The 24757-nt window shown below is 42.4% G+C and overlaps 1 protein-coding gene across 3 annotated transcripts in view; it reads left to right on the plus strand.

The window, feature by feature from the left end:
• The window catches only part of LOC104377792 (Y+L amino acid transporter 2), a 32134-nt gene extending 8159 nt beyond the window's left edge, over positions 1-23975 (plus strand). The window contains exons 2-10 of one of the 3 annotated variants that reach the window (XM_086608729.1): positions 3338-3855; positions 8495-8620; positions 14795-14939; positions 18029-18152; positions 18872-18975; positions 19257-19353; positions 20815-20964; positions 22855-23038; positions 23770-23975. In XM_086608729.1, coding sequence (XP_086464855.1) covers positions 3417-3855; positions 8495-8620; positions 14795-14939; positions 18029-18152; positions 18872-18975; positions 19257-19353; positions 20815-20964; positions 22855-23038; positions 23770-23861 — 1461 coding nt within the window. In that variant the 5' untranslated portion in view covers positions 3338-3416 and the 3' untranslated portion in view covers positions 23862-23975. The remainder of the gene's footprint in view (positions 1-3337; positions 3856-8494; positions 8621-14794; positions 14940-18028; positions 18153-18871; positions 18976-19256; positions 19354-20814; positions 20965-22854; positions 23039-23769) is intronic. The other 2 variants (XM_086608730.1, XM_086608728.1) reach the window with 2 other exon arrangements.
• Positions 23976-24757: the final 782 nt, after the last annotated feature.

Genomic DNA, 24757 nt, shown 5'->3' on the forward strand with positions numbered 1-24757 from the left:
CGTCCTGGTTGCAGGGGGGCCGCCTGCTATCTCACCACCAGCTGCAGGGGAAACTCGGCTCCGGCACACCTCCTCCCACTCCATCCTCACTGACCTGCTGTCGATGCAGCTGTTTCTCTCAGATCTCAGTCCTCTCCAGGTGAACTCAGCCCAGTGGGCACCCCGGGAGTGGGGTGCCCCTGAGTTCCCCAGCTGGCTCCGCCGCCTACATTCTCCGTGGGCGGCGCCAGCCCGACACAGGCAGCCACCTGACTGGGAGCCAGGGAGCGGGGGCAGTGCCCTCCTCCCTTCTCTCCACACTCCTGGGCAAAGCACCTTTTCAGGTTCCTTTGTCCCGACTTTAATAGGGCAATTCGCAGAGGCGCCCTATTGGCTCAACCCTGAGGGGGATGGCAGTCTGATCTGGTGGCCAGAACTAAGCCTAATTCGGTTCCAAAACCGGGGAGGTCACAGGGAGCAAAACCCCTCTCCTGCCACCAGAACCCCCACCCCCTCCACATCAAACCATGACAGTTGGTTATAGGATAAAGGTTCAAATATGGCTGGTGATAAGATGACTGCAAAAACAGATTTGGAACAATAAATAAATGGAACTGATCAGTGATAATTTTAAATAGCTAGCAAGTTATTAGTACATAAGCATTAGTAACACAGAGCTCCTACCCAATAGGCCTCTCTATGGGGGGAAAAGAGAGATCCACCCATCGACTGGTCCCAGACATTCCAATGGAGGTCTTACCCCAAAACCCCCTTCTCCTAAACCAGTTTTATACTGGTTTTACTTTCAGATGGAGCTCAAGAGACTCTAGTTACAAATACCTTTGTTAAGATTGCTGTAAATTTCCTCACTTTGTTTTAAAGGTACAAACTAGAAGAATTTCAGGACGCATGCTCAGTGAGGGGTTGTCGCAGCCCAGAGGATAGGGGTATCCCAGAGGAAAAGGGGTAGCTTTTGAGACTGAGGTGTGTTTTGGTATTATAATGTCATTATAATGAGCAAAGTTCAGCTTCAGGACATGAATTCACCATCATTGCTGAGGCGGCAGTTGTGATCCGTCTTCGTTGATGGCAGCTATGCAATTTTCTTTGCCAGTTACTCTCCATCCCTGATAACAGGGATGAGCCACGGTACCTTTGTACAACTCTCCATTTCAAGGATATTGCGCACTCTGCTCAGACAGAGCAGGCCTTGTCTATGCCAACAGCATTCTGTTCCTGGAGGCACCATCTGTGTCTCGCCTCAAAGCTGCTCTAATATTACAGCTTATGTTAAGGTATAAGCTGAACTTTGGGGAAGAGTGTTTTTCCATTTCCTCCATTTTCTATTATTTTTCCATACCTGCATAATAAATTTTCACTCCCTTTGAGCTATACTCACTTAAACATTTGTGCATTTTGTCTCAGAAAAAGTTATGAATTATTATTATTATTATTATTATTATTATTATTATTATTATTATTATTATTATTATTATTATTATTATTCCCAGATGAGGCACAAAAAGCACAAGGTGTTTTTAAACCAGCTCTGCTGCCAAAGTGGTATTAAGAGAGACTTCTGCCCAAATTTCTAGCAAGCTGCTGTCCTGATGGGCTCACTGGACAGCTGTGGTCACATGAAGGTGTTTCTGCCAACATTTCACAGAACCATGGAGAGCAGAAACAGAGTTAGGAAGTTCTGGAAGTCTTAGTTTGTATTTCAGAGGTAGGGGAAAGTTACTTCTTTTCCCTTGTCTCTTTCAGGCAAGCAGAAAAATTGTTCTAAAAGTAGGAAACCAGGAACGATTATCACGAATTTTAAGGAAGATACATGACTTCTGTATCGGATGCCTGAAATTCCTCCTCCCAGACCAAGGTGGCATTTTTTATTCTTAGAGGGACAAAGGGAGAAGTGAGAGGAGTCACTCATGTATGAAGAGGTCAGCAAAAGATGGGAGACTCAGCAGTCACGTTTGAACACCTACGGCAAGAATTAATATTTAATTTTACTTCAGTGTTCCCACAGTGCTCCTGTGGTTAGAGAAAGTGCCATTGGGATGAAAAAAGCATTTCATCTTTAAAGAGAGTTTGACATCTTTTAATCTTTAATCCTCATCAGACCTCATTAGTTATTTGATCAACTAGGAAACTGAGTTGCACCAAAGAAAACTGGAAAAAAAACACGTTAAAAATTGTTAAGGGCTGCTAAACCAGATGTGCCTTACAAAGGAAAGCAAACCTTTTGGGAAGTTTGTGGAGGGTGCATTCCTTGTTATAAACTGGCTGTTGACCCACATTTTAACAATATAAATTTGTGATCAAATGTTTTTGGCGATGCCGTGTGAAGGAGATTTGTTCTACTCAGAGAACTTGGCTTTAGCTCATAGGATTTTGAGCAAGTTTTCTTTGAAAGTGGTTCAGAGTGTGTGTGGAGTGGGGAAGGGAAGAAGAAATGGATTTTTTTTTGTGATAGGCACCAGAAAAAGTCTTGCTAGTACTTTTCCCTTCCCCATTCCTGAGGACGTCAGACCCAGAGGGGTGTGATGTGTGCACAAGGCTGATTTATCAACGCAGCTACGCAATTACATCTTTTTGCCCCATCTCCCAGCATGCTTGGATCCTGCCCTGTGAGCATCGGAGTGGGAAGCTTTTACAGAAGTGTTTTGTTGGACTCCCTTATACAAAAGTGTTTCAGGAACAGAGTGTTCAAAACTCAATCCCTATGCATGCTACTGGTTTGTACCCAGAAGTCAAGTGAGGTCAATAACTAAACAAGCTGCATTATTCACTGCAGCAGCAATCTCATCTTTAGGAACAGCTCAAGCTCTTTTCTTCATCCTCACATTAACATTAACCTCCTGAGGCTGGACTTTTTTAGTATCTTTTTCTCTCGTTTTTCTTGTGTTTCTCAGCAGATAATTTTCAGGTGGATGTGATTCAATGAAACAAATAAAGTAAAATTCTTCCTGGGATGAAAGCAAAATTTAGGGTGAGGTTTACCTGTGGGGAACACTCCAGCTGTATCATAACATGTTTCCAGAGGTACAGTGTCTCTTTCTTCCCTGTGATCATTCCAGTAACGTAACACAGAATTACAATTCAAGATAAATAATAACAGTGAACTCAAAGTTCATGAAAGGTTTGGGATCTATAACCAAAGACAGTGGCCTCACGTTTATCCATTAAAAAGATACAGACTGGTGAAAGTTAAGAAAATTCACTAATGTGCGGCTCCTGCAAGATAAAACCAGGCAAAACAATTGTTCTTTGTATCACTTATGCCTTCTATGCTAATTATCTTACCCATGTCTCTGATGCCATGTGCATTACAAAAGTTGTTTTCTCCTCTTGTTTTCAGGTAATGATAGGTGAGGACTTCAGCTCCCTGGCGAATACGCTGCAATAAAAGATCCAGAACTAAGAAAAAAAGCGCTGAAATGGACAATATGGCAGACAGAAGTGAAAGAATGCAGATGAAAAAAAAAATCACGTTACTAAATGGAGTTTCTTTAATTGTAGGGAACATGATTGGCTCTGGGATATTTGTATCACCCATAGGTGTTTTAATGTACAGTGCTTCCTATGGACTCTCTCTCGTCATCTGGGCACTCGCTGGGATATTCTCGCTGTTCGGAGCTTTGTGTTACGCTGAACTGGGAACATCCATCATTAAATCTGGAGGCAGTTATACCTATATCCTGGAAACATTTGGTGCTTTTGTGGCCTTCATCAGTCTGTGGTGTTCCTTGCTAATTATCGAACCAACAACTCAGGCGGTGATAGCAATCACATTTGCTAACTACATCGTTCAGCCAATTTTTCCTGATTGTGATCCACCGTATGATGCAGTCAGGTTGATTGCAGCTGCTTGTATTTGTAAGTAAAGTTATGATTCCTAAGAGTTAAGAACTATAATTGTAAGTGCTCTTAGAGATTTTTCTCAATTTCTATTCCTTCGTCTTCTGTGAAAATATTATTATCTCTCTCTCGATCTGCTCGAGGGTAGGGAGGCCCTTCAGAGGGATTTGAACAGACTGGATCGTTGGGCTGAGGCCAATGGCATGAGCTTTAATAAGGCCAAGTGCAGAGTCCTTCACTTGGGGTATAAAAACCCCAAGCATCGCTATAGGCTCGGGGAGGAGTGGCTGGAGAGCTGCCTGGCGGAAAAGGACCTGGGGGTGTTGGTTGACTACCGGCTTGATATGAGCCAGCAGTGTGCCCAGGTGGCCAAAAAGGCCAATGGGATACTGGCATGTATCAAGAATAGTGTGACCAGCAGGAGCAGGGAAGTGATCCTGCCCCTATACTCGGCACTGGTGAGGCCGCACCTGGAATATTGTGTCCAGTTTTGGGCCCCTCGCTTTAAGAGAGATATTGAGCTCCTGGAGCGAGCCCAAAGAAGGGCGACTAAACTGGTCAAGGGGCTGGAAAATAAAACTTATGAGGAGCGGCTGAGGGAGTTGGGGCTGTTTAGCCTGGAGAAGAGGAGGCTGAGGGGAGACCTGATTACGGCCTATAAATACTTGAGAAAAGATGGTGGGGAGGTAGGGGAAGGGCTCTTTACATTAGTGATGGGAGATAGAACAAGAGGAAATGGGCATAAGCTTAGTCAGGGGAGATTCAGGTTGGATGTTAGGAAGTATTTCTTCTCTGAAAGGGTTGTCAGCCACTGGAATAAGCTGCCCAGGGAAGTGGTTGAGTCCCCATCCCTGGATGTGTTTAAGAATAGGGTGGATGAGCTACTTGAGGATATGGTTTAATGGGGATTAGGGATGGTTGGACTCGATGATCTCTAAGGTCTTTTCCAACCTAGAAATCTATGAATCTATGAATCTCTAAAACTTGTTCAACTTGTTCAAACTTGTTACTTGTGAACTAGTAATCTTTTATTCAGATGGATTTTTTCTGCATCTGAGATTATTGGAAAAGAGAGGAGAATTACAAAAACTCGGCTGGGGGAAACTGACTGCCGGTTAAAGATATGTATAACTCTATGGATCATTGGCCTAATTCACAGACCTCTCTCCCTTATTTCTTGCAAATCATAGAAGATGAACAAAAATCTAAAAATTCATATGGCATTAGAAATACTCTGCCTAATCCGAGTATTGTCTCTAGAAAAACTGGGTGGTGTAATCAGACACCCTGCAGAGTTGACTTTGGCGTGACTGTATGTCTTAGGTGAACAAAGAGATAAGCATTGCAAATCTGACCTCTAGTAGATGGACTGCACTCAGAATCTTCTTGTAAATGTGGATTTCTCATGATGGAGTATGTGTTCCTTTTATGCTGGGCTATAGAGGGATCTTTTAAGAACGACTTTAATTAATTAATTAATTAAGTAAGTAAGTAATTTTCACTTCAGATAATATAACATACACTGAATTTTGCCACTGTGATGCAGAGGAAGTTCGCTTCTGACGAAGACTCCGTGGTACACCATGAGACCATCATGACCAGGCAGCAGTCTAAAAGGCAACTAATCCTATTCCAAAAGACTTTTATCAGCTGAAATTCTCCACTTGCACAGGAAATCAGTTATTGATTAGATCAAAATTTTTTTCCCCAGTGTTCCCTCATGAAATCCTAATGCTTAAGAGAAAAACTCCTCAAATGCTGATGTTTCTTTAAGTCTTCATTGTCTCAGTTATTCTTGCTGCAGTCTTCATGTGAATCAGCTACTGGGTGCTTTAGTACCTCTGATTTCTGAGCTGATGCCCCAGGTGAGACTGGCAGATGCTGCTTTCTCATATAGCAAAGCAGTTGCCTCACCACTGACTTACAACAAGCATTTTGAGTAACAGCCTAGATTGCTGGGAAAATTATAGTTTATTATATTGACTGTGATATGCAATTTAGCAGTGTCAGGTGGCAAATTCATTATCAGCTTGAAAAATATAGATAAGCTCAGGAACATGGATTTAATTGGCACTTCACCAACATAGTGGAGAGAACTTATTTAAATGTATATATTTAGTAGAATTTACTGGGAATTCCATGGCAAGATCCCACTGCCTTGAATTTAATTAGACTCTGCAGCACATGATAGATATTATGTGTCATATACACATGCAGTAAACATATCCTTTCAGTGTTTCAAATAGCACTTTAGAGCATCACAAATGACTCCTAAATGTTCAGTATTAAAAACTTCAGTCAACACTTACTTTATAATTTTCAAGACATAGGCCTACAATTCTGAGAGTTACTGACATATACTACTGTACTTTAAAGAAAGAGGTATACACTTAACTTCTACTCAGGAAATTTTTTGAGCTATAGGGCATAAAATCTTTTTTCAATATGTATACCACATTTCCTAGAGCAAGGTTTACATAAGTTATTATTTACAGACATGTTTAAAATTATATTCAAACCTTACACTAGGCATTAACTATCATTATACAACCTTTTGGCTTTTTTTAACACCAGAATAAAACCAAATTCTGTGCCTATTGCAAAACATTGTTATATTAATAGGAAATAGGGGAGCAAATCAGGTCCCGTTTCAGTAAAGAGGTCTATTATTACGCTGACAGCCAACAGGACACGCTGTCAAGTAATGCAGAGCCACTGGTGATAATGAAGTCAAGAAGTTCTGCTGTGAGCATCTGTGATTGGATGCTAATTTCCTTGCTATATAGAAAGATTTCTAAATGGTTTTTGGTTTAAGCTTTATAAAACCCTTTTTCTTCCTTTCAAAACTGCAGTGTAGATTATAGGCAGGTCAAAGAAACAGAAGGAAAGATGAACAAGACTGCTAGAGAAGAAATAGTCTGTCCTGGTCCATGCCTGAGAGCACTCTGGACCAGCCAGGCCGCATTTGGCCTGCTGTCTTCTGCAGCAGCTGGGCTTTATACCTGATACCAATGCATACTCTTTCCATTCCTCATTTACCTATGTTTTGAATTACAGAGTTGCAATAGAGTTAACTTGCCCATGGTGCCCTTTGTGTGTGTGCTAGAGAGAGAGGAGCTGGGCATGTGGCTCAGCCCCTGGCTGGACCTGCCACCAGCTGAGAAGCAGCACACATCACAGCACTTTATATGCTTATCAGAGTTTAATTTCTGCAACAAAACCAAAAGTAAAGAACATGGCAGAATCATAGAATCATAGAATGGTTTTGGTTGGAAGGGAAGGGAAGGATTCAAAGATCATCTATTTCAAACTTCCCTGCTATGGACAGGGACACTTTCCACTACACCAGGTAGCTCAAAGCCTCATCCAAACTGGCCTTAAACACCTCCAGTGATGGGGCATCCACAACCTCTCTGTGCAACCTGTTCCAGTGCTTCATCACCCTCAGAGTGAAGAACTTCTTCCTTAGATCTAATCAAAATCTACTCTGTTTTATTTTAAAGCCATTGCCCCTTGTCCTATCACTGCATGCCCTTATCAGAAGAACCTCTCCAGCTTTCTTGTAGGCCCCCTTTAGGTACTGGAAGGCTGCTATGACATCTCCCCGGAGCCTTCTCTTCTCCAGGCTGAACAATCCCAACTCTCTCAGCCTGTCTTCATGGTACTCCAAGGCTCAGATCATCTTTGTGGCCCTGCTTACAGCTCCATGGTCTTCTTGTTTTGGAAACTCCAGGGCTGAATGCAGGACTCCACATATGGTATCACAAGAGCGGAGTAGAGGGGTTGAATTACCTCTCTAGACTTGATGATCACTTTTCTTTTAATTCAGCCCAGGATAGGGTTGACTTTCTGGGCTGCAAGTGCACATTGCCGGCTCATGTTGAGCTCCTCATCAACCAGCACCCCAAGTCCTTCTCCATAGGGCTGCTCTCAATTCATTTTCCGCTCAGTCTGTACTTGTGCTTGGAATTACCCCGACCCATGTGCAGGACATTGCACTTGGCCTTCTTGAACTTCATGAGGAAAGGACTATTAACTGATCCCACCCACTCTCTGCAAACACACTACTTCGTTATTTCTCTTAGATTCTACCAAAACTGAAGCTTGAGACAACTCTGCAAGTAAGTACTTCTGTGAAGTTTAGACTTAAAGCGTGAATGGCATGGCTCCTAAGATGTGGTCACAGAGTAATATCATGCTGGCCTGGCTCAATTCAATATCTTGTCAACCACATCCAAACTTTTTCGTACCGAAGCTGTCCTTACTCTCTAAGTAGAGTAGAGCTCAAATCAGCAGGGAAACCTCAGGGAAAAACTCAGTGTAAATAAAAGATTTAGAGAAATCTTAACTTCTGCATATGACTAACTCTGCTGACTCTAGTAAAATCTAAAGATTATTTAAAAGAAGCAGAAGTTAGTCCTAAAATTCAAAATCTGATGTGTTTTGTCTTACCTACTGTCATGAAGAGTATTGTCCAAAAAACTCTTATGTAACTTTTAAATCAAGTATTTGTCTCATTGTGATGAAACTAGGTGTTCCTGAACTGGTGAAATTTGATTCTGTTTTGCTTATTAAATAGGGGTGGTGTCTAGAAGGACGTGTTTGAGAAGTGCTTTATGTGATGTAAAATATCAGTGTGTATTCTTTTTCCCTACAGGTTCCTTAGTATTTATTAATTGTGTTAATGTGAGGTGGGGAACCCGTGTACAAGATGTGTTCACATTTGTGAAAGTTCTGGCTCTTATCTTGGTGATAGCTGTTGCCCTTTACAAAATTGGTAAAGGTAAGAATATTTTTCATTTACTTAAATTCTTTAAAATGAACCATATATGAGTTTCAAAATCTGTGCAGGAAGATCAGCCTCCTTAAGACTTATATGTGAAGTGTTATTTACTCTGGAAAAAAAATGCCTGCCATAGGAAGATTTGAGCAAACAGATTTGAAAAAAGATTTGAACAGCAAACACCAGCTGAGTTAACATCAGTTTAGTGCTAACAAGTGTTAAGGCAGCCTCAGTGTCTCTGAGTAATTCCTGTTAAAGGTTAGCCTTGCCACTAGTCCTATGACAGGACAGCACAGCAAAAACTGCTGGATGCATCTTTTGCATCGCTCCTCATCCCCGCTCTCCCTGCCCTGCCCATGGCCGTGAGCGGTCACAGCACCCTGCGAGGGAAGAGGGTCAGGGAGGGAGGAACTTGTCCTTTCCTTCCTTGGTGAGAGGGCGAACTTGTTGAAGAAACAAGGGAAAAGACTGTAATACTGCAGTCCTGTGAATCACTGTGGTATCGTAAGACATCACAGGACAGATGAGCCACCTCCTATCAGTAGTAACCTGTCTGAACTGAACACACTGAAAAGCTGGAGACTAGTTTATTCCAGTGCTCCCTCTGGTCTTTGCATATGACAATAGATTTGATTTTATTAATTTGGACCTCTGGTACAGTGAAGTCTCTTCCAACTCTAGCTCTATTGCTTAGTTGCTAGGGTGTCCTCAATTTCCTTTCCCATGAAATTTCTAAATAGCCATTGTATCTTTCTTCGGTTGAAATGCAGATGGTTTTCCCTCTTCAGTTTAGGAATTGCCTTTTTCTCCTGCAGAAACTAGTTTATTAAACCCAACGAGCGTGCTTGCTTTTCCATGTTTGCTGGCCTCCTCCTTTCCTTGGCTGCAGTTGCATCAGCTGTTACACTGTCAGCTGTCACACTGTAAAGCTACACCAGACTTTAAGAGAGCTTTTCCCTTTAGCCATTATCCAGCATGTCAGTTGTCACTAATTTGTTCTAGTTTAAAGAAACCTGAACAAATGAACCCAGTCCTAAGGGCAGGAGTGTGAAGATAGAATCACAGAATCATAGAATGGTTAGGGTTGGAAGGGACCTCAAAGATCATCTAGTTCAAACCCCCCTGCCATGGGCAGCGAAACCCTCCACTACACCAGGTTGCCCAAAGCCTCATCCAACCTGGCCTTGAACACTTCCAGGGATGGGGCATCTACAACTTCTCTGGGCAATCTGTTCCAGTGCCTCACCACCCTCTGAGTTAAAAATTTCTTCCTTATATGCAATCTAAATCTCCCCTCTTTCAGTTTAAAGCCATTGCTCCTTGTCCTGTCACTACACGCCCTTGTAAAATGTCCCTCTCCAGCTTTCCTGTAGGATCCCTTTAAGTATTGGAATGCTGCAATAAGATCACCTTGGAGCCTTCTCTTCTCCAGACTGATCAACCCCAACTCTCTCAGCCTGTCTTCATAGCAGAGGTGCTCCTGCCCTCGGATCATCTTCATGGCCCTCCTCTGGACTCACTCCAGCAGCTCCATGTCCTTCTTGTGTTGGGAACTCCAGAGCTGAACACAGTATTCCAGGTGGGGTCTCAAGAGAGCAGAGTAGAGGAGCAGAATCACCTCCCTCGACCTGCTGGCCACGCTTCTTTTGATGCAGCCCAGGATACGGTTGGCTTTCTGGGCTGCCAGCGCACATTGCCGGCTCATGTTGAGCTTCTCATCTACCAGCACTCCCAAGTCCTTCTCCTCAGGGCTGCTCTCAATCCATTCTCTGCCCAGCCTGTACTTGTGCTTGGCATTGCCCCTACCCATGTGCAGGACCTTGCACTTGGTCTTGTTGAACTTCATGAGGTTCTCACAGGCCCACCTCTCCAGCCTGCCAAGGTCCCTCTGGATGGCATCCCTTCCCTCCAGCGTGTCCACAACACCACACAACTTGGTGTCATCTGCAAACGTGCTGAGGGTGCACTCAATCCCACTGTCTATGTCACCAACAAAGATGTTAAATAGCACTGGCCCCACTACTGAGCCCTGAGGAACACCACTCATCACTGGCCTCCACGTGGACATTGAACCGTTGACCACAACTCTTTGAGAGTGACCATCCAGCTAATTCCTTATCCATCGAGTGGTCCATCCATCAAAACCATGTCTTTCCAGTTTAGAGACAAGGATGTTGTGCAGGACAGTATCAAACGCTTTGGTTAAGTCCAGGTAGACAATGTCAGTTGCTCTTTCCCTATCCATCAATGCTGTAACCTCATCATAGAAGGCCACCAAATTAGTCAGGCAGAATTTGCCCTTAGCGAAGCCATGTTGGCTGTCACCAATCACCTCCTTATTTTCTATGTGCCTTAGCATAGTTGCCAAGATGATCTGCTCCATGATCTTGCCAGGCACAGAGGTGAAACTGACTGGCCTGTAGTTTCCTGGGTCTTTTTTTTTCCCCTTTTTAACGATGGGGGCTCTATTTCCCCTTTCCTAGTCAGTGAGCACTTCACCAGATTGCCACGACTTCTGAAATATGATGGATAGTGGCTTAGCAACTTCATCAGCCAGTTCCCTCAGGACCCGCGGATGCACCTCATCAGGTCCATGGACTTGTCCACCTTCAGGTTCTTTAGATGGTCTTGAACCTGATCTCCTCCTACAGTGGTGTTGTGGTTTAGGCCGATCCGGCAACTAACCTCCACACAGCTGCTCTCTCACTCCTTCCCTTGTGAAGTGGAGAGGAGAAAAAAAAAATATAATAAAAGGGCTGAGGGTCGAGACAAGAATAGAGAAGGAGCACCCACCAACCGTGGTCCCAGGCAAAACAAACTCGGCTTTCTCAAAGCAAAGCAATTTATTAGCGGTTACTTAAAAGGACAAAGCGAAACAAAACCGATTACTTGAGAGGATAAAAAGAAACAAAGCCAGATCTTAAAAACAAAAACTTCCCCCTGCTTTCCTTTTCTTCCCGGCTCTACCTTCTCCCCCAGCAGTGCAGGGGGACAGGGAATGGGGGAATGCAGGTCATTTCATCCCATGTTGTTCCTGCCGCTCCTTTACTTAAAGGAGGAGGAGTCCTTACACTCTTTTTCCCTTGCTCCAGTGGGTCCCCTACTCACGAGGAAAATCCACAAACTTCTCCAGCGTGAGTCCTACCCACAGGATGCAATCCTTCCCCATCAGATCACTCCAGTGCGGGCTTTACCACAGTCTCGGATTCTTAGGGAGTTATTGCCACTCACTCCGGCGTGGGTCATCACACGAACTCTAGATGTGTCTTTACCTTGTCGTGCGTCCCGTGCTCCATGACCGTTCTCAGGCTCAGGCATCTCTTCTCCAACGTGGCTTCTCCACGGGCTGCGAGTGGGTCTCTGCTCCACCGAGTCTGTCCTGGCTGCAGGGGGGCTGCCTGCTGTCTCACCACCAGTTGCAGGGGAAACAGCTCCGCACACCTCCTCCCGCTCCATCTTCACTGACCTGGTGTCGGTGTGGCCATTTCTCTCAGATCTTAGTCCTCTCTGGGTGAACTCAGCCCAGCGGGCACCCGGGGAGCAGGGCGCTCCCCGAGTTCACCTGGCAGCTCCGCCGCAGCCATCCTCAGCGGGTGGCGCCACCCCGGTGCAGGCAAGTGCTCAGCCGGAAGCTGGGGAGCAGGGGCAGTGCCCTCCTGCCTTCTCTCCTCGCTCCTTGGCAAAGCACTATTTCTGGTTCCTTTGTCCCAACTTAAATAGGGCAATTCACATAGGTGCCGATTAGCTTAACCCCGAGGGGAATGGGAGTCCGATCTGGTGGCCAGAACTGGGTCTGACCCGGTTCCAAAACCAGGGAAGTAACAGGGAGCAAATCCCCTCTCCTGCCACAAGAATCCTTTACATCAAACCATCACAAGTGGGCGGTTCTTCCTTCTCCCAGTACCTGCTTTTGCCTTATGTGATTTGAGCTGTGCAGCTGGAGGTCTTGCCAGTGAAGACTGAGGCAAAGAAGTCATTGAGAACCTCAGCCTTCTCCATATCCCGCGTAGCCAGCTCCCCCGTTTCCTTCCGGAGAGGGCCTACATTTTCCCTAGATCTCTTTCTATCACTGACATATCTATAGAAGTTTTTCTTGTTGCCCTTGATGTCCCTGGCCAGATTTAACTCTATCAGGGCTTTAGCTTTCCTAACCTGATCTCTGGTTGCTCGGACAATTTCTCGGTATTCTTCCCAGCCTACCTGTCCTTGCTTCCACCCCCTATAGGCCTTCTTTTTGTGCCTGAGTTTGTACAGGAGCTCCTTGTTCATCCATGCAGACCTCCTGGTGTTCCTACCTGACTTTCTCTTTGTTGGGTTGCACCACTCCTGAGCTTGGAGGAGGTGATCCTTGAATATTAACCAGATTTCCTGGATCCCTCCAAGTGCTTCATCCCATTGTACTCTAGCGAGGAGATCCCTGAAGAGGCCGAAGTCTGCTCTTCTGAAATCCAGGGTAGTGAGCTTGCTGTGCACCCTCCTTGCTTCCCTAAGAATCTTGAATTCCACCATTTCATGATCACTGGAGCCAAGGCTGTCCTTGAGCGTCATATTCCCCACCAGCCCCTCTTTGTTGGTGAGAACAAGGTCCAGAGGAAAAGCATTGCTTAAGGGCCACAGTTACATGAAGCTGGTGTGGTTTTACAAAGGTGTGAGTCCATGATGTCACCCCTATAGCAGATTTGCCCTGTCCCCACAGTTACAAATTTACCCATGCTTTCAAATCATCACCTTCAAAACTCCCAGCCCACTCACTGCCGTGCAGCTGCCACGATGCAGCTTGGCCCAGGGGCCCTTCCCTCTGCTTGTGCTTCCACTTGACCCACGACGGGTCCTTGGCCTGGCTCCACAGGGTCAGGGAGGGTAAGGGCGGAGAGGAGACATTATTGTGAGGAACACCAAATGTTGAGGGTTTTTTAGTGGTAGTAAAGGTCTTGCCTCTGCTTTTTTTAAGCAGAACCGAGCCCTTAAATACAGAAAGGACTGGGAGGAGGAGTGACATAGACTTCTGGAGCGAGCTGTGATCTGGTCAATGTAGTCTTTTAAACTCAGCAGCTGTTTTAATTTAAAGAATGGTTATGATGTTCTAGCCCTGCTGTATTCCATCTGATGTGCCCAGATATGCATCTTGTTTTAAAGCACTGTACATGTATCTGATTTTGAATATGTGCTGTCTTCAGTGAAAAAAAAAAACTTCTCTTGGTCCTTTTGGATTTTTCTTTTTTTCCTTCCAACCATTTTCTTCCCCAGCCTGTGTGTACATCTCGTAGCTTCACCTTCCGTGGTTCAAACAGTCTCCTGGTAGTTACTGCTCTTCAAAGACTGAACTGCTTTTGTATTATCTATAATCTCCTTAGTTTAACCATAGGATGAAGTTGTTTCATTTTATAACAAAGACCTTTCTTTCTTTCCTAATAGAGGTTTCAGCATGTTTCTGTCTTCCTTAATATTTAATTCCACTTCCATTTACATTAGATACTTGAGTTTCCTTCTGCAAACTCAGTAGGGCCTTTCTTCCCTTTTTCCAGAATTGCACTGAATTCTCGTGCAGTTTCATTAACATTTCATCTGTTTTGCAGTATTCTGCAGGTTGTCATCTCAACAGATTGAACTAAACTAGGGGGGAACTTTGAAAGGAAAGAATTTCCAGATCTCCTCCTTTAATTTTGGGGAACATCTATGTGTGGCAGAATGTTCTACTGAGAACCATGAGTTGAAGAGTTGCCCCTCCATTGGCTGCTAATTCATCTGGCGAAAACAAAAGCACATATGAGGAAGAAATATCGGACAGATTCAGGAATTGAAATAGAGTTTCCCAATTGCCTCTTCCTGACTGACAAGACGTAGCATGACCTCAGTATGGCTCCCTCCTTCAGTAGGCTAGACGGCAATGCCAGGAGATGAGGACACCGTGAATTCTGATAGAATTACGCAAGCCAAACACAAATAACTAACAAAGGAAAATGTCTTCTCTGTTCCTCTGTACTGGTGTAGCTGTCTGGGTATCTGACCAAAACTTTCCTGTTTGTCAAGTGAAAATATAAGCTGTGCACTTTTAGAAATAGTAATGAAACCTGGATGCAGTGGGGTATTATTTCCTTTTGTTTGGCTGAGAGTGTCTTTCTATGTTGTAGTCTTTGAAACCTAACAGGCAATTGGTACCTGCCATTTGTACAGGAGAAACGGATAACCTGAGAGCTCCGTTCGAGGGATCAACAACAAACCCAGGGATGATTGTGCTTGCTTTCTACTCTGCCCTCTTCTCCTACGGGGGATGGGACATACTCAACTATGTCTCTGAAGAAATACAGAATCCTGAGAGGTAAACACATGCTTTTTCTTTGAATCACGGGAGCATCATGATAAGACAGGTGATGGCATGACAAGCTGCTCTGTATTTGTTTCTGATTGGAAATCAGTCAGACTATTTTCTCTGCAAAAATGTTCTTTTTTCAAAAGAAGAAGTAAGTATGAGAACTCTTTCTGATTATTGTCCTCATTCACCAATTCTATCACACTAATGAATCCCTTGTCTGCCTATATGTATTTTACACCTTGCCCTTCATACCAGAATTTTTAAAGATGGAGAACAAATCCCTGATGAAAGCAGGGAGAAACATTGGTCTGTCTAGCCCTCTGAAATGTCCTACTTCTTCTCAGTCAGAGAGAACAATTATTTTATTATTCCAGGACAGATTTTTTGACCAGTAGAGTAGGACTCTGTCAGGTTTATAACTGATTTATCATGTGATCTTCAGCATTACTCTTTGTTGGCAAAATATTTAATTTTGCTCAAGGAAAAAGAAAGACCCAGGGAACTACAGGTCAGCTTGTTTCACCTCTGTAACCAAGCAATATCATGGAGCAGATCCTCCTGGAAACTATACTATGTCACATAGGAAAAAAAGGAAGTGATTGATGACAGCCATCATGGCTTCAATAATAGCAAATTGTGCCTGAAGAAATTTGGTGCCGTTTTATGGTGGGGTTACAGCCTTGGTCAATAAAGGAAGAGCAACTGACATAGAATCATAGAATCATAGAATCATAGAATGGTTAGGATTGGAAGGGACATCAAAGATCATCTAGTTCAAACCCCCCTGCCTTGGGCAGGGAAATCCTCCACTACCAGGCTGCCAAAAGCCTCATCCTACCTAGCCTGGAACACTTCCAGAGATGGAGCATCTACAACTTTTCTGGGCAACCTCTTCCAGTGCCTCACCACCCTCTGAGTGAAAAATTTCTTCCTTATATCTGATCGAAATCTGCCCTCTTTCAATTTAAAGCAATTGCCCCTTGTCCTATCACTACATGCCCTTGTAAAAAGCCCCTCCCCAGCTTTCCTGTAGGCCCCCTTTAGGTACTGGAAAGCTGCTATAAGATCACCCTGGAGCCTTCTCCAGGCTGAACAGCCCCAGCTCTCTCAGCCTGTCTTCATAGCAGAGGTGTTCCAGCCCTCAGATCATCTTCGTGGCCCTCCTCTGGACCTGCTCCAGCAGCTCCATGTCCTTCTTTTGTTGGGGACTCCAGAGCTGAACGCAGTATTCCAGGTGGGGTCTCAAGAGAGCAGAGTAGAGGAGCAGAATCACCTCTCTCAACCTGCTGGCCACGCTTCTTTTGATGCAGCCCAGGATACGGTTGACTTTCTGGACTGCCAGCGCACATTGCCGGCTCATGTTGAGCTTCTCATCCACTAGCACTCCCAAGTCCTTCTCCTCAGGGCTGCTCTCAATTCATTCTCCACCCAGCCTGTCCTTGTGCTTGTACATCATCTACCTGGACTTGTCCAAAGCGTTTGATACTGTCCTGCATGACATCCGTATCTCTAAACTGGAGAGACATGGATTTGACAGATGAACCATTCGGTGGATAAGGAATTGGCTGGATGGTCGCACTCAAAGAGTTGCGGTCAACGGCTCGATATTCAAGTGGAGACCGGAGACGAATTGTGTTCCTCAGGGGTCCCTATTGGGGTCCATGCTGTTTTACATCTTTGTGGGTGACATGGACAGTGGGATCGAGTGCACCCTCAGGAAGTTCGCAGATGACACCAAGTTGTGTGGTGTAGTTGATGCGCTGGAGGGAAGGGCTGCCATCCAGAGGGACCTTGACAGGCTGGAGAGGTGGGCCTGTGAGAACCTCATGAAGTTCAACAAGGCCAAGTGCAAGGTCCTGGACGTGGGTCAGAGCAATCCCAAGCACAAGTACAGGCTGGGCAGAGAACGGATTGAGAGCAGTACGGAAAAAAAAGGACTTGGGAGTGCTGGAAAAAAAAGGACTTGGGAGTGCTGGTAGATGAGAAGCTCAACATGAACCGGTAATGTGCACTTGCAGCCCAGAAAGCCAACCGTATCTTGGACTAAATCCAACGAAGTGTGGCCAGAGGTGATTCTGCCTTTCTACTCTGCTCTTGTGAGACCACATCTGGAGTCCTGCATTCAGCTGTGGATTTCCCAACATAAGAATGACTTGTTGAAGCAGGCCCAGAGGAGGGCCATGAAGATGATCAGAATGCTGGACCTCCTCTCCTATGAAGACAGGCTGAGATAAGACTCCAGGGAGATGTCATAGCAGCCTTCCACTACCTAAAGGGAACATACAAGAAAGCTGGAGAGGGACTTTTGACAAGGGCGAGTAGCGATAGAACAAGGAGCAATGGCTTTAAACTGAAACAGAGTAGATTTTGATTAGATCTAAGGAAGAAGCTCTTTACTCTGAGGGTGATGAAGCACTGGAACAGGTTGCTCGACGAAGTTGTGGATGCCTCATCCCTGGAGGTGTTTAAGGCCAGTTTGGATGAGGCTTTGAGCAACTTGGTGTAGTGGAAAGTGTCCCTTCCATGGCAGGGGTGTTGAAACTAGATGATCTTAAAGATTTTTTCCAACTCAAACCATTCTATGATTCTATGATTCTGTGAATGAGTGGTTAACTGAAAATCAAAAAGTCCAAAGTAGCACTGGAAATATCATCTACTCCCCTTGTTAGGAATGTCAACCCTGTGGGAGTGATGTGCCTCACCTGCTGAGACTGATATAGTCCACCCTGTCTTGGGACATGCGTAGGTTATGAGTCAGGAAAAAATACCTCAACTAAGAAAACACCTAAGTATGCATTTAAATCTCTTTGCTTAAGGGTTCTCTTAAATTCCTTCCTGTGAAAGACAATATATAAAATGTACAGAGAGAAATGTGGATTTTTACTTTAAAACTTGTGACAAACCCACAAGTACTCAACTAAGCTGCTTATGGAGTTGTTCCACATGTTGGTTTCTCTTTATTTTGTAACACCACGATCACAAAATGACAGGTGGCAAAAAGTGATGGAGGTATCCATTGAAATATTTGAACAAGATCTATTTACATTTTCCTTGTTCAAAAAACATGAAATCTTGTTGCCATTTTTCTTTTGCAGGAATCTACCTCTTTCTATTGCAATTTCAATGCCTATTGTGACTATTATTTACTTGCTGACCAATATAGCGTACTATGTCATGTTGGACATGTCAACTCTCCTCACAAGTGATGCAGTGGCTGTGGTAAGTTGCATAAATGATTAAAATAAAGTTACTGTATGGATGACACTGTGGAAGAATCTCAGGTAGCATATTCCTTGGCAAAACAATTGAAATATTTCCCATGCTGAGGATTTTTGCTTTATTGTAAACTTTGTTTTCGTGTAAGAGTACCAGTATATTAGAAGATTCATATAAAGTATATATACAATAAATCTGCTCTTCTAAAATTCTCTTATCTACTCTGTAAATCCTGCTCTTAACGGTACTTCATTGTAGAAGATGCTTTCACCAGAACCAGACAGAGAAAGAGCTGTGGAAAGACTGAGTGGTTTAAGAACTAAGGGCTTTTGCTATTGTTCTAACGTACAGTGTGTGATGTTTAATGTTGCAGGATTACAGCAATATTTTCAGCACAAAACTATGCAGTAAAATGCATTTTGAAATCTTTTCAATATTTTATATATATGTACAATTATAACTCATAGATTACTACAGTCAAGACTTGTTTGAATACATTAAAGCCAATACACCTTCATCTATTATCTCATTTACTTGAAGTGGGCTTAGAAAATAAAAAAAAAAAAATGTTTTTTAAAGTATCTATCATTTTTATTTTAATAGTGTTCCGTTTTTCTGAATTTCTCAAGTCATTACCAGGGTCACAAGACATGAGATTTTCTCAGGATTTTCCATATGCTTGACGTAATCGGCCTCACTAATATTTTCTTTTTTTGTTACAGACATTTGGCAATGAAACCCTCGGTTATGCTAAGTGGATAATTCCTATAGCAGTGGCCATGTCTTGCTACAGTGGGTTAAACTCATCAATAATTGCAACATCCAGGTATGAAATACAAGGTTTGCTTAAAATAATTGAAGAGCAATCATTTATAATTAATCTGCATTCTTTGCTACTATGTCATAAAAGTAACACCATTCATTTTTACAATGTTAAATTGTTCATTTATGATGGAAGGATCGTTACAATCTGACATGTCTTCTCATGGTCAGCACCTTTGGTAAACTGAAGACACTTCAGAAGAGAGCAGCATTTACGATAGAGTAATAAACTAATTAATGTGGCACTATTCACTGTCTGGTTGAGTTTTCTTATTCTTTTTTCAGGCTTTTTTATGTTGGCGCCAGGGAAGGACACCTCCCTGACAGCCTGAGCTTGATTCATGTAAAGCGCTTCACACCAGTCCCTGCTCTCCTCTTCAATGTAAGTGACCACCCGGCCCCGTGCCTGCCCTGGGCAGCTGGGGACTCGGACACGGGGAGGGCAGCACCTCGCCTCTGCCCAGCCTCTCTCCTGGGCTTCTCCTGCGCTGGAGATATCTTCTTCACACGCCCACAATTTCTAAATCTCATTGGGGGTACGGTGTGGGGTGGGGTGGTATTTTGTCTGTTTGGGGTTTTTTACAGTGAAAATAGAATGGCTTGATTCACACGTACATGCTCTCTGAACAACATTAGTCAGAATGAAGTCAGAAAACATCATTAGTCACAAAACAGAACGACTAAACATGTAACAGTACACACCAGAGTTGATTGCGTCTTTATGTGAGTTTTCCGAGTGTCCATTGGAGAAGAATATGTCATAGATGCTGTCATAGGCTGATTTTCCATAACTCTAGTTATAACAGGAGTGCTAAAGCATTTAAAATTAAGCTTCTACTGTACTGATTTTTTCCTGCTGTCACATACAAATGAATCTTCTGGCACAAAATCAAGGAACCACAAAGTATAGAATTAGTGTAAGTTATTTTAATAGATAAACCATAAATCTAATAGATTAAAATAAAGAGGAGGATATGTACAAGCAGAGAAGGTGGAATCATTCAAAAGAATTGTACTGCTCTTTATCTGAACATGTACTTTATTTGGTGTCTCCCGTTGCCCTGTGTTGCATAAGGTGTATGAATAGATTATCTTACTGGTCCTGTTTGACATCACATAAATTACTACAGGTTATCATCTCTTTATGAATACTCTTCTCAGGGGGATTCTGTTTGCACCTGTAAAATGAGCTATACTCCCTTAATACATCACAGTGTTTTTTTCACAGTGGAATTTATTTCTGCTCATCAAGAGAGAACTGTATTCTTATATTTTTCATATTTGTTAAAATGGACATTAAATTCCTGCTATTTTAGGTCTCATCTCAGCCTTTCCAGGCAGACAGTATAGTATACCTGCACACCACAGAATTTACTCTCATGGTCTCAACGTATGAGTAAACCATGAGAGCTTCCGACAGTGAAACTAAATTCAAAGTTTGCTTTCAAACCAAAGCCAAGCAGAACAACAGAGTGAGCTGCTGCCTACAGAAATCTTCTTAGCAGCCTTCTCCGTAGCACAGCAGAGTCTGGGGCTCCTCATCTGGCCGCCTTAGGAGGGTTTCCTGCTTGTGCTGAAACATAACATCACAAAACCTACTCCTCTTCATCTACATGTGGCGGTCTTACTGCTACGTTTAAAAAAGAGGTACCAACATGCTTCACACAGAATATTGTTTACAGATTTCTCAGAGTTTTGAGCACATCCTTCTTGCAAGGACCTGATCTCCTAAACCCATCCATATATGTTGGAAACAGGCTGTTTTATAACTTTATTACTTCTTTATTTAATAACATATGTATTTCTTTCCATATTAAAAGCTGCTTGGTTTTATTATCTCCAGGGCTTAATGAGTTTGCTTTATCTCCTTGTGGAAGATGTTTTCCTCCTCATTAATCACTACTCCTTCAGCTACTGGCTTTTTGTGGGTCTGTCTATCGCAGGACTAATATATTTGAGATATACTCAGCCTCATAGGCAACGACCTATTAAGGTAAGTAAATATGACAGGAAACAAGCCTCAAAGCCAGCTAATGCACATCTTAATCTGATCCTTAATATCACAACCATAACATTACCATTTAGGTTACAGACTACTTATTTCCCATAGAAATCCTTTCAACATACAAGATAAGAAATGACGGGGAAAAACCCATTTGAGTTTCCACAAGAACATCTGTTTCGGTACTTTCACTGTGAGGTTGAAATTATATTTACCGTTTCTTTTTCCTTTCATTCAGTCTTATAACTGTTTTCATGTCAAAATAAACAAGGAATAAATAAATGCCTGGGGTTCTTGGTCCATCCTGGAACAACTCCCTTTTATATTGTTCACAGCAGACCTCAGTAGAGCTAAGATGTCATCTCCAGTGAGGTTGATGACCAAACTTACATGATCAAACTTACATGACTTAACAAATTCAGCAAAATCCCTCCAAAACCCATAAGTGTCCAAAATTTGGCTTATGCAGAAGTTCAAAAGCTTGAATAATCAAATGTATTTTCGTTGTTCCCTCCCTCTGCATACTGGTCATAGACAGTAAAATGCAAGTTTAATGACTGACTGTGGAAGAGCGCCCGACTATCAGTTACAAGAGAAGACTACACAGAAACAAAGCATGCCTAAATCTTGTTTCTAGTTTTAATCCAGTGATTGTCCAGGAAGCAGGGACAGAAACCCACAGCTTGCCCCAGGCACAAAAAACCATGTGCTGGTTCCCAGTTCCCTGTGCTCTGTTGGTTCCATGACCTGCATTTCAGCTCTGCAGCGATGCAGTAAAAATTATGAGAAATCCAAATTAACACCCTATCTAAATATTTCTTCCTTGTCACTCTCTCTTCCTAACCTCCTGCACCAATTTTAACAACACACATTTTTCTGTTTAAATGTAACTCTTGATTGAAAAAAGACACGGTTCCAACAAAGGAATAAAATATCCTAAGCACCTACTGCTAGAAAACTTGCCAGTCTTCCAGAGCAGAGCAAATTTTCCTGAAGCATGTTCGCACTTTGTTTCCAAACTGTCCCCCAAAATATGTGGAAGATAAAGATTAAATCTTGACTATTGACAGCTTTGCTATTGACTCTACTAAAGCAAGGATTACAGTCAGATTACAGATAATAACTGTTTAATTCCTATCAGCGTTTGCCAGTTTAGTCAATGTCACAACTCCACATACACCTTTTCCTTTGCTGAAACGTAGCAGTTGGTATTCATCAACTTACATTTTTAACCTTTGTAAAGAAAAAGCAATATTTATACCAGTACACTCTCACAAGTCTCAGCTAGTGTTCAAATGTCAACTCCTGGGGTCTTGAGGACGCTCATTACTGCACCAGTAAAAAATATTGTAGTGAAAAATAAATCCATAAAGAGGTTATTGCAACTTTCCTTGTTTGTGGCATGATATTTGTTAAGTGCACAGGAAAAATGGTTGTACATCAATCCGTCAGTGGTGTAGCAACAACATGGTGACTGGAAGTCTAGCTGAGTTATTTTCCAATCAAACTTACAATTGAAAATTTGGAATTGAAGTTAGAGGGAAAATTACCCATTATGCTCAGGTTTACAGTACTGTTTTCAAAGATTGATGATCTCTCACTAATGTGGGCAGAAATTGAAGTTGTGCAGGCCTGGAAAAGCCAAAATGGTCAGATACTCAGGTGTGTACCAGAGAAGAGGCTCCCAGCAGCATACACAGAAGCTGGCAAATGGCACTGACTGTAGGCAGCCAAAAGACTCAGTTCATAGTAGTCATAGAGTCAATAGTTGTCTTTTTATTATTGAGTTGTCTAATTCTAATCTGCAAAGCCAACATTATTACAGAAAACTATTTACTGCATCTTTTAATAAATGTTGGAATTTTTTTTCTGTCTCCACAGCTTAACCTCTTCTTCCCTATAGTATGCTGTTTATGTTCCCTTCTTCTGGTCATAGTTCCTTTCTACAGTGATGTAATCAATTCCCTTATTGGCATTGGTATTGCCCTCTCAGGCATTCCTGCATATTATTTGGGAGTCCATCTGCCAGCTGAAAAACGACCTAAATGGCTACAGTGGCTCTATGGTAAGCAACATCATCTTGTCCTAGTCGGTGTGCCAAAATCTTGAATGCTTGATCAGAAGAAAGAAAGAATATTTTTTTCTAAAATCTTTTTTCTTTATGAAGTTTGCTGTGCTGTATGTGGCACGTCTGAGATCGTTTGCTTCATCATATGGTCCTGAAAACAAAACCACGCATACCTGTACAAACCAGTCCAATATGTGCATATGCTATGGTCTTCTAATATTTGTGGTATTGAGCCATTTCAACATGTTGGTTCAGTAAAACCTGTGTAGGATTGTGAAGACTAAATGCAAGCAGTTTAACCCCCTGGAAGGCAGAAATACTAGGACACCATTGCTTCACTTTCTGCCCAAGGAATGGAATATCCGAGTCAGAGGAGTCCCTGCATTTTCATAAATTAAGAAATAGTGAGTTATTGGCCTGAAGGGTAGTTTCCACTCCTCAAATTCAGGCAATCTTTAAAAAACAAATGTAATATTTTTATTCAGTTTGAACTCACCTGTCAATCTGACAATTCAATGAAAATGTTGATGAAAGTCTGATTGAATGAGACTTTCAGTTTAATAATTGAGCTCCTTTTGGCTTTAGCTATTTATAACATGCTTAATTTAACTGATTAAAGTGGTTTAAGATTTTTCCTAGTATCTGTAATAGTGGTTTCAAATCTGTCAAAATCCATATATTTATCTAAGATATATTATAACTCAACATATTTTTGCTATGTATTACAGCTACAACAACAAAATATGTTCAGATACTCTTCTACTGTGCTCCTCCGGACCTGGACACAGACATGGAACCTGCAGCAGCTAAGGGTAGATAGAGTTGCCTTGACATTGAGAGGTGCACCTTCACAGTTCCTATGTGGACCAATTTTTATAATCTGAAATTCTTCACATATGTTCAGTTACAATAAAGCACTAACCAGTGTACTATGCACCAGTTTGATGTTTGTTAATTTGTGCTTGTTTCATAAACCACTCTATTTTACAGGATTTAAAAAAATAAGATCTGTTTATTAATAGTGAGTTTTAGTGTAACAATTTGAAATAATAAAGCACTATATGAAATAAAATTTATTGGTAGATAAGTGCTAAATATTAGAATAATTGTAAAAGAGTGATTAAAAGCATTAGGTCTAGTCAGAATCCTAAAATATAAATTGATAAATATAACAAAAGATAGACCAGATATTTGCAAGATTCAAAACCTGAGTTAGGAAATTCAAGCCACAGTATACTTCTGAAAATATAACTAAATTCCTAGCCAAAGTAAAAATATATCATTCAAACTGGTAGACATGCTTTGAGTGAATATAGTGTTAGTGTTGAACTATTCGAGTGTGTAATTCTCGGCTTACACATTGTACCAAAAGGAGAAATCCAAAGTTTTCAGTCATGTAAATTCTGTGAGAAATTTTCCCTTGACAATATCCCACATTCATTATCCTTTTGCTGAAGAGGCATTTTCAACAACCAAATTATATCATTGTAACTGAAGTACTTTTGCTTTCCAGCAGAACAACCTGCTGCAAAGCACTCTAAGGGACTGAGTCGTGTTCCAGCTGTGTGTGTATAGGGGAAACACTTCACCTCTTCACAGTGTTCATTGCTTGCCTAAAAGTATCAAAGGTGTGACCCCATGAATCATACTATTTTTTTCCACAGTCGAACTTATTTAGCTGGATCAAAAACTGGCTGGACGTCGGGGCCCAGAGAG

The sequence above is a fragment of the Tauraco erythrolophus genome, chromosome 3 (genome assembly GCF_009769465.1).
Source record: "Tauraco erythrolophus isolate bTauEry1 chromosome 3, bTauEry1.pri, whole genome shotgun sequence".
Lineage (NCBI taxonomy): Eukaryota > Metazoa > Chordata > Aves > Musophagiformes > Musophagidae > Tauraco > Tauraco erythrolophus.